Below are 10,655 nucleotides of genomic sequence, written 5' to 3'. Positions count from 1 at the left end.
TAGACCGGGCGCGACTTCCGGACATAAAGGACTGTTTAGACCGGGTGCGACTTCCGGACATAAAGAACTGTTTAGACCAGGTGTGACTTCCGGGGACATAAAGAACTGTTTAGACCGGGTGCGACTTCCGGACATAAAGGACTGTTTAGACCGGGTGCGACTTCCGGACATAAAGGACTGTTTAGACCGGGTGCGACTTCCGGATATAAAGAACTGTTTCGACCAGGTGTGACTTCCAGACATAAAGAACTGTTTAGACCAGGTGTGACTTCCGGACATAAAGAACTGTGTAGATCAGGTGTGACTTCCAGACATAAAGAACTGTTTAGACCAAGTGTGACTTCCGGACATAAAGAACTGTGTAGACCAGGTGTGACTTCCGGACATAAAGAAGTGTTTAGACCAGGTGTGACTTCCAGACATAAAGAACAGTTTAGACCAGGCGTGACTTCCGGACATAAAGGACTGTTTAGACCAGGTGCGACTTCCGGACAAAAAGGACTGTTTAGACCAGGCGTGACTTCCGGACATAAAGAAGTGTTTAGACCGGGTGCGACTTCCGGACATAAAGGACTGTTTGGACCGGGTGCGACTTCGGGACAAAAAGGACTGTTTAGACCGGGCGCGACTTCCGGACATAAAGGACTGTTTAGACCGGGTGCGACTTCCGGACATAAAGGACTGTTTAGACCGGGTGCGACTTCCGGACATAAAGGACTGCTTAGACCGGGTGCGACTTCCGGACATAAAGGACGGTTTAGACCGGGTGCGACTTCCGGACATAAAGGACTGTTTAGACCGGGTGCGACTTCCGGACATAAAGAACTGTTTAGACCGGGTGCGACTTCCGGACATAAAGAACTGTTTAGACCAGGTGTGACTTCCGGACATAAAGAACTGTTTAGACCAGGTGCGACTTCCGGACATAAAGAACTGTTTAGACCAGGTGTGACTTCCGGACATAAAGAAGTGTTTAGACCGGGTGCGACTTCCGGACATAAAGGACTGTTTAGACCAGGTGTGACTTCCGGACATAAAGAACTGTTTAGACGGGGTGCGACTTCCGGACATAAAGGACTGTTTAGACCAAGTGTGACTTCCGGACATAAAGAACTGTTTAGACCAGGTGCGACTTCCAGACATAAAGGACTGTTTAGACCAGGTGTGACTTCCGGACATAAAGAAGTGTGTAGACCAGGTGTGACTTCCAGACGGGAACACTTGACAACCAGCTGACCTCAGATTTTCTGCCATCCCAACTCAGCGACTAAACACCAGAGCAGAGAAAGCAAAGTCCACATGAAGTAGAAGACTTTAATCCCAATTCTCACTTTTACCCTCGTCTTAACCCTTTGCATTCACATGCTAACTTTAGCATGCTAGCTTTTTTTCCAGCTAATTTTACAGGTATACATTTCAGCGTCAAATGCTACCTGCTAAAAATTTGTTTAAAAAAAAGTTAGCTTGTTAACAAATGTGTTATAAAAGTTATCGCAGAAAAATATATTTTGGTGCTTGATTCATGCTACAGTTAGTATTTTAGCATGCTAGCTTTTCTAGCTCATTTTACTAGTATACATTTCAGCATTTCAGTGGTATGTGGACAACTCAGGGAGTTGAACGCCCCTGCCTTACATAGTTCCGTGTCACCCTTGGGCAAGGTGTAGCACCCGAATGCCCCCCCCCCCAATCAGGGTTACGATACCTCAATAATTATTTGATAACAGAACAATAAATAAATACTACTAATAGAAAAACATGTCATTAAAGTGCTTCAAGTATTTACCGTCAGTGTGCAAGGACGTCATTTAAATATCAGTATGAGCTGCCAAGAGGTAAATATACGTTAAAAAAATAAATAAAATATCAAAAAGGATAACAAATCTAAAGACAAGACACACATTCATTATCGTTTGTTTGACTTGGTAACCAATTATCCATATTTTAGAGTAGAGTAGTCTACTGTATACTGTAGGCTTAGTACCGTATGATTGATGTCATCAGGACACACCTGCAGGTGATTGATGTCATCAGGACACGCCTCCAGATGATTGATGTCATCAAGACACGCCTCCAGATGATTGATGTCATCAGGACACGCCTCCAGATGATTGATGTCATCAGGACACGCCTCCAGATGATTGATGTCATCAGGACACGCCTCCAGATGGTTGAGGTCGTCAAGACACGCCTCCAGGTGATTGATGTGATCAAGACACGCCTCCAGATGGTTGAGGTCGTCAAGACACGCCTCCAGGTGATTGATGTGATCAAGACACGCCTCCAGATGATTGATGTCATCAGGACACACCTCCAGATGATTGATGTCATCAGGACACGCCTCCAGATGATTGATGTCATCAGGACACGCCTCCAGATGATTGATGTCATCAAGACACGCCTCCAGATGATTGATGTCATCAAGACACACCTCCAGATGATTCATGTCATCAAGACACGCCTCCAGATTGTCATCAAGACATGCTTCCAGATGATTGATGTGATCAAGACACGTCTCCAGATTGTCATCAAGACACGCTTCCAGATGATTGTCATCAAGACACGCCTCCAGATGATTGCTATTAAGACACGTCTTCAGATGATTGATGTCATCAAGACACGCCTCCAGAAGATTGATGTCATCAAGACACGCCTCCAGAAGATTGATGTCATTAAAACACGCCTCCAGATGTTTGATATCATTATGAAACACCTCCAGATGATTGATGTCATCAAGACACGCCTCCAGATGATTGATGTGATCAAGACACGCCTCCAGATTGTCATCAAGACATGCTTCCAGATGATTGTCATCAAGACACGTCTCCAGATGATTGATGTGATCAAGACACGCCTCCAGATTGTCATCAAGACATGCTTCCAGATGATTGTCATCAAGACACGTCTCCAGATGATTGATGTGATCAAGACACGCCTCCAGATTGTCATCAAGACACGCTTCCAGATGATTGTCATCAAGACACGCCTCCAGATGATTGCTATTAAGACACGTCTTCAGATGATTGATGTCATCAAGACACGCCTCCAGAAGATTGATGTCATTAAAACACGCCTCCAGATGTTTGATATCATTATGAAACACCTCCAGATGATTGATGTCATCAAGACACGCCTCCAGATGATTGATGTGATCAAGACACGCCTCCAGATGACTGATGTGATCAAGACACGCCTCCAGATTGTCATCAAGACATGCTTCCAGATGATTGTCATCAAGACACGTCTCCAGATGATTGATGTGATCAAGACACGCCTCCAGATTGTCATCAAGAGATGCTTCAAGATGTTTGTCATCAAGACACGCCTCCAGAAGATTGATGTCATTAAAACACGCCTCCAGATGTTTGATATCATTATGAAACACCTCCAGATGATTGATGTCATCAAGACACGCCTCCAGATTGTCATCAAGACATGCTTCCAGAGGATTGTCATCAAGACACGTCTCCAGATGATTGATGTGATCAAGACACGCCTCCAGATTGTCATCAAGACACGCTTCCAGATGATTGTCATCAAGACACGCCTCCAGATGATTGCTATTAAGACACGTCTTCAGATTGATGTCATCAAGACACGCCTCCAGATGATTGCTATTAAGACACGTCTTCAGATGATTGATGATATCATCAAGACACGCCTCCAGATGTTTGATGTCATCAAGACACGCCTCCAGATGATTGATGTCATCAAGACACGCCTCCAGATGATTGATGTCATCAAGACACGCCTCCAGATGACTGATGTGATCAAGACACGCCTCCAGATGATTGATGTCATCAAGACACGCCTCCAGATGACTGATGTGATCAAGACACGCCTCCAGATGATTGATGTGATCAAGACATGCTTCCAGATGATTGATGTCATCAAGACACGTCTCCAGATGATTGATGTGATCAAGACACGCCTCCAGATTGTCATCAAGACACGCTTCCAGATGATTGTCATCAAGACACGCCTCCAGAAGATTGATGTCATTAAAACACGCCTCCAGATGTTTGATATCATTATGAAACACCTCCAGATGATTGATGTCATCAAGAGACGCCTCCAGATGACTGATGTGATCGAGACACGCCTCCAGATGACTGATGTGATCAAGACACGCCTCCAGATTGTCATCAAGACACGCCTCCAGATGATTGATGTCATCAAGACATGCCTCCAGATGACTGATGTGATCAAGACACACCTCCAGATGATTGATGTGATCAAGACATGCTTCCAGATGATTGATGTCATCAAGACACGCCTCCAGATGATTGATGTGATCAAGACACGCCTCCAGATTGTCATCAAGACACGCCTCCAGATGATTGCTATTAAGACACGTCTTCAGATGATTGATGTCATCAAGACACGCCTCCAGAAGATTGATGTCATTAAAACACGCCTCCAGATGTTTGATATCATTATGAAACACCTCCAGATGATTGATGTCATCAAGACACGCCTCCAGATGACTGATGTGATCAAGACACGCCTCCAAATTGTCATCAAGACATGCTTCCAGATGATTGTCATCAAGACATGCCTCCAGATGATTGATGTGATCAAGACACGCCTCCAGATGACTGATGTGATCAAGACACGCCTCCAAATTGTCATCAAGACATGCTTCCAGATGATTGTCATCAAGACACGCCTCCAGATGATTGATGTCATCAAGACACGCCTCCAGATGACTGATGTGATCAAGACACGCCTCCAGATTGTCATCAAGACATGCTTCCAGATGATTGTCATCAAGACACGTCTCCAGATGATTGATGTGATCAAGACACGCCTCCAGATTGTCATCAAGAGACGCTTCCAGATGTTTGTCATCAAGACACGCCTCCAGATGATTGCTATTAAGACACGTCTTCAGATGATTGATGTCATCAAGACACGCCTCCAGATGATTGCTATCAAGACACGCCTCCAGGTGTTGATGATATCATCAAGACACGCCTCCAGATGATTGCTATTAAGACACGTCTTCAGATTGATGTCATCAAGACACGCCTCCAGATGATTGCTATTAAGACACGTCTTCAGATGATTGATGTCATCAAGACACGCCTCCAGATGATTGATGTCAAGACACGCCTCCAGGTGATTGATGTCAAGACACGCCTCCAGGTGATTGATGTCATCAAGACATGCCTCCAGATGATTGATGTCATCAAGACATGCCTCCAGATGATTGATGTCATCAAGACATGCCTCCAGATGATTGATGTCATCAAGACATGCCTCCAGATGATTGATGTCATCAAGACACGCCTCCAGATGATTGATGTCATCAAGACACGCCTCCAGGTGATTGATGTCAAGACACGCCTCCAGATGATAGATGTCATCAAGACACGCCTCCAGATGATTGAGGTCATAATTTTTATTTTTTCATTTTTTTTGTCCTGTCCAGCTTCTCAGGCAAATCATATAGTTGATGTAGATGCCCATATCGGCTGTTCTGATGATTGAGGTCATCAAGACACGCCTCCAGGTGATTGTTGTCATCAAGACACGCCTCCAGCTCTCTGGCAGTCACATGCATGATGTCCTTGTCTACATCCCATGATGCTCTCAGGCAGTCACATGCATGATGTCCTTGTCTACATCCCGTGATGCTCTCAGGCAGTCTCATGCACGCACACATCTAGAAAAGCAAGTTTTAATATGAAAGTTTTACAGGTTATTGTACAAAAGGAATGAGGTGTTAGGAGTCGTTGGGGAGGCCAAAGAGCTTGACTGTCCCCGCCTCTCTGTTCTTGTTGTCCTTGTCATCGCAGGCGTACGCCAGCAGGGGGCGCTTGGGGTGCCAGGCCACTGTGAAGGTGGGCGAGTCACACTGCACCTCCCACAGCTTCTCACCTGTGCACATGCAGCAGGTGACAGCATCAGTGATGCAACACTTACTTCACAACCGCCACTTTAGTTTTCCTTTCCTGAAGGAATCAATAAAGTACTTACTTCACAACCACCATTTTAGTTTTCCTTTCCTGAAGGAATCAATAAAGTACTTACTTCACAACCACCATTTTAGTTTTCCTTTCCTGAAGGAATCAATAAAGTACTATCTATCTATCTACCACTCACCTGTTTCCACCTCGGCGATGTCGATGAAGTGGTCCTCTGAAGCCGACGCCAACATTTTCCCGTCGTGGCTGAAGCTCAGCGTCCTCACCGGCCAGTCCAGCCTGCAGCACGCAGTACATCGCTTTAGCATGCTAACTTTTATAGCCAATTTTGCAGCTCAGAGTCATATGATTTGGTATTTGGCAATTGCTAACTTTTTTTTAGCTAATTTAGCAGCAGAACACCTCAGAGTCATACAACTTGGTACATGCTAACTGCTAGCATGCTAACATGACTTATTACTGGACACATGTTAAGTGTTAGCATTCCAGCATGCTAACTTTTTGAGCCAAACATTTCAGAGGGTAAAAAGACCGACCTGGAGAAGCAGCGCACGCACACCAGCTCGTCCACGTCCCACAGGCTGACCAGGGCGTCGGCACTTCCCGTGGCAAAATATTTGCCGGTGGGGTCGAACTTGATGCAGATGCAGTTGGACGGGTGAGCGTTGATGGACTGGATGGGCTTCAGCTCAGGGTAACTAAAAACAACCAACCACACCCTTTCATTAACAAAACATATACAAATCTATTTTCAATATTCTCCACTGTGTAGGATGGGAAGCGACATGAAGGTGTCGGTTTCTTTGATGTAATGTAATCCACAGGAAGATTTTGTCTTGACCCGAGATCTACAGAGCGGAGAGGAAGCAGAACCTGACCCCCATCCAGGCACCTTTTCTTTGAACTGTTTTGTAACCAAAGGTGACAGCTGTTTACGACCCCCCCTTCCTTTAGAAACAGCTGTTTCCATGTAATCAGGGAAAGTCCAAATAAAAGAGGAGGCGTACAATCTTTCGTCAGGGGAGACTGTACAAAGAGTACAGCCCAGACGTTTCTCCTCAATTGAGCTAAATTGAATTCTGTCTCTGTTTAATTCTTTGCTTCTTTGTCCGTTTAATAGATGTCATCGGCGTTTGAACCTGACACAAGTGCTAACTGCTAGCCTCAAACACATACGCATAAAAACGTGACGCAAACCGTACATATTCGCAACATAAAAAGGCAGGGAACAGCTCAATTTCAAAAAGAGAGGTAAAACAAAAGTAGTGAACAGAAGGAAAAAAAATTACGAATAAATACAGTGATAACATCGGACACAAAGCCATGTTTGTTCACAGTGGAAGTCTCCCGCTTCTTCAGCCCCTGCAGTGAGCAAACTCGGCCAAAAGATGGCGCCATTGCACAAACCATAAACAAACGTTTCCGTTTGTTTGATTCTGCGCACGTCAAAGTGAAGTATTCCGATTTCGGATGTGATGCATGGAACGTCATAATCAGATTATTTCTTTAGGGTCCATGTACACAGGAACATATGATGATCAGATGAAATAACCGTTGTCCAAGTACACGTGGCTAACGATAGCCAACGAGCAACTCAAACATTCTGAATGAGTCAAAAAATTAGGGAACATAAATAAATTAGGCCAAAAGAACAAAGCCCATACGATTCTGTATTTCTGTTAGCGACATCAGCGAAGCAAGAGAAGTCACACCTCTTGTTGGTTGACAAATATAGAATAAATACAAAATGTAAATAATAAAATAGTGTTTTCTCTCCGGCACTCACCGAAGGCAGACGCTGTCCCTTCCCCTCTCTCTTATCTCTCCTGCTCGCTTCTTTGTTTTGTCTTCCCTTTTTTTTGGAGCGGTGTCAGGTTCACCCCCTCTCTGCTCGTATATTTCGGGTCCCGATAAAGGCCCTTCCCGTAGCTGTCCAGATCTTAGAAACCAACACCTCTACGGCGCATTCCATCGCACACGGTGTCCGCCTTTTGCTTGATAAGACCAAAGACAGCTTTGTGAGCACAAATGGATAGTAAGTAACCACAGGCCGCAGGGCAACCTGAACTGCAAGCAAACAAGTTGTGTGATTACTTATATACAATTATTCTGACACAAACCTGTCAGAAAAAGTGTATGTAAATTATCAAACATTTTTCCGTTCTCTGAGTTCCCAATGAACAGACAAGAGGCTGTCTTTGTTGCACCAAGCAAAGGCTTGGAAAATTCCATTGTGTACGATGGGAGGAGACGGGAGAGGGTTATCTATTGTCATCGAAGACCTGCTCAAGCTGAACCAGGACTAGCCCAAGCCCGAGGCATCTTTTTCTTTTCTGTTAATGCGACCGAAAACAATGACTGTTTACATACTCCCCATTCCTTTATAAACAGCGGTTGTTATGTAAACAGGGAAAATCCAAATAAAAAGAGGTGGCGTACAATCTTTCGTCAGAGCGTGGGTGACACTGTAAGAGGTTACAGGTCGACACGTTTCTCCTCAATTGAGCAAAATGTAATTCTGCCTCTGTTTGGTTTTTTGCTTCTTGTCTTGTTTAACAGATGTCATCAGTGTTTGAACCTGACAAAACCATTCCAACATCAACCCATTCCACTCATCCTGGACATTCAAACTAACACTTTTCCAAGTTCCAAGCCAATTTCCGGTTTTCCTGGAAGTTCAAACCCTTCAACATTCAAACTATTCTTACGTTCATACTACAGTCTGTCAGCATTTCAGTTCAACTGAAATTCACACGCAATTTCTTGTAGAATTGCCTCATCTAGTTTACATTATCGGTCGTTCCTTATCTCCAATCCAAAGTACGAAAGGTTCTTATTGGTCATGGACGATCAAACGTGCCGTACCTCAGGATGTTGATGCAGCCGCTGCCGTTGGTGAGGTAGAACATGTCGTTGTCGTTGTTCCAGGAGATCTCGTTCACCTCAAACTTGAACTGCTCCTCCGCCTTGGAGCGGTGCGTTTTGGCGTCGATGAAGGTCACCACGTCGTCTTTGTTGCCCACGGCGATGGTCTGACCGTCGGGACTCCAGCAGATGTTGATGTTCTCCCCTGTGGAGCACAAGTACACAGTCGTGGATCTCCGCCTATCAGAACGTCTGCACAGATCCTACCACAGCGCATCATTGGGACGTGTTACGTCTGGAGGGTTCAACTTCCTGCCTTCAAAAATATCTTTAAACTAAATACTTAGTGAAGTAGATAGTAACACTCCTCAGCCTTCCCGGTAAGGTCTATTCAGGTGTACTGGAGAGGAGGCTACGCCGGATAGTCGAACCTCGGATTCAGGAGGAACAGTGTGGTTTTCGTCCTGGTCGTGGAACTGTGGACCAGCTCTATACTCTCGGCAGGGTCCTTGAGGGTGCATGGGAGTTTGCCCAACCAGTCTACATGTGCTTTGTGGACTTGGAGAAGGCATTCGACCGTGTACCCCGGGAAGTCCTGTGGGGAGTGCTCAGAGAGTATGGGGTAACGGACTGTCTTATTGTGGCAGTTCGCTCCCTGTATGATCAGTGTCAGAGCTTGGTCCGCATTGCCGGCAGTAAGTCGGATACGTTTCCAGTGAGGGTTGGACTCCGCCAAGCCTGCCCTTTGTCACCGATTCTGTTCATAACCTTTATGGACAGAATTTCTAGACGCAGTCAAGGCGTTGAGGGGATCTGGTTTGGTGGCTGCAGGATTAGGTCTCTGCTATTTGCAGATGATATGGTCCTGATGGCTTCCTCTGGCCAAGATCTTCAGCTCTCGCTGGATCGGTTCGCAGCCGAGTGTGAAGCGACTGGGATGGGAATCAGCACCTCCAAGTCCGAGTCCATGGTTCTCTCCCGGAAAAGGGTGGAGTGCCATCTCCGGGTTGGGGAGGAGATCTTGCCCCAAGTGGAGGAGTTCAAGTACCTCGGAGTCTTGTTCACGAGTGGGGGAAGAGTGGATGGTGAGATCGACAGGCGGATCGGTGCGGCATCTTCAGTAATGCGGACGCTGTATCGATCCGTTGTGGTGAAGAAGGAGCTGAGCCGGAAGGCAAAGCTCTCGATTTAGCGGTCGATCTACGTTGCCATCCTCACCTATGGTCATGAGCTTTGGGTTATGACCGAAAGGACAAGATCACGGGTACAAGCGGCCGAAATGAGTTTCCTCCGCCGAGTGGCGGGGCTCTCCCTTAGAGATAGGGTGAGAAGCTCTGTCATTCGGGGGGAGCTCAAAGTAAAGCCGCTGCTCCTCCACATCGAGAAGAGCCAGATGAGGTGGTTCGGGCATCTGGTCAGGATGCCACCCGAACGCCTCCCTAGGAAGGTGTTTCGGGCACGTCCGACCGGTAGGAGGCCACGGGGAAGACCCAGGACACGCTGGGAAGACTATCTCTCCCGGCTGGCCTGGGAACGCCTCGGGATCCCCCGGAAGGAGCTGGACAAAGTGGCTGGGGAAAGGGAAGTCTGGGCTTCCCTGCTTAAGCTGCTGCCCCCGCGACCCGACCTCGGATAAGCGGAAGAAGATGGATGGATGGATGGATAGTAACATAAAAAAGTTCTCTTTTTACTGGAGCCCAATTTTCTTTGTATTTAACTCATTTAAGAATAAAAATATACAATAGTTCTCCCCAAATATGGTTTGGGGATTTACTTGACTTCTTGTGAGAAGTCATCTATGGTCAGCTTTAACTGCGGCCACGCCCTTCCTTTTTCGAAACTTTAAATGTTTACCTGGAA

At 46.0% G+C, this 10,655-nt stretch overlaps 1 protein-coding gene across 1 annotated transcript in view; it reads right to left on the bottom strand.

Moving 5' to 3' along the window:
- Positions 1-5,412: 5,412 nt before the first annotated feature.
- thoc3 (THO complex 3) overlaps positions 5,413-10,655 on the bottom strand; it is a 9,861-nt gene continuing 4,618 nt past the window's right edge. Inside the window, exons 3-6 of the mRNA XM_061977283.2 lie at positions 8,796-9,000; positions 6,467-6,628; positions 6,109-6,209; positions 5,413-5,883 (exon numbers count right to left, since the gene is read on the bottom strand). Of these exons, the coding sequence (XP_061833267.1) occupies positions 5,729-5,883; positions 6,109-6,209; positions 6,467-6,628; positions 8,796-9,000 (623 nt within the window). The 3' untranslated portion in view covers positions 5,413-5,728. The remainder of the gene's footprint in view (positions 5,884-6,108; positions 6,210-6,466; positions 6,629-8,795; positions 9,001-10,655) is intronic.

This window comes from Nerophis lumbriciformis, linkage group LG16 (assembly GCF_033978685.3).
Source record: "Nerophis lumbriciformis linkage group LG16, RoL_Nlum_v2.1, whole genome shotgun sequence".
Lineage (NCBI taxonomy): Eukaryota > Metazoa > Chordata > Actinopteri > Syngnathiformes > Syngnathidae > Nerophis > Nerophis lumbriciformis.
Note: the sequence above shows the minus strand (reverse complement) of the source record. Positions and strands in the feature narration are given on the sequence as shown.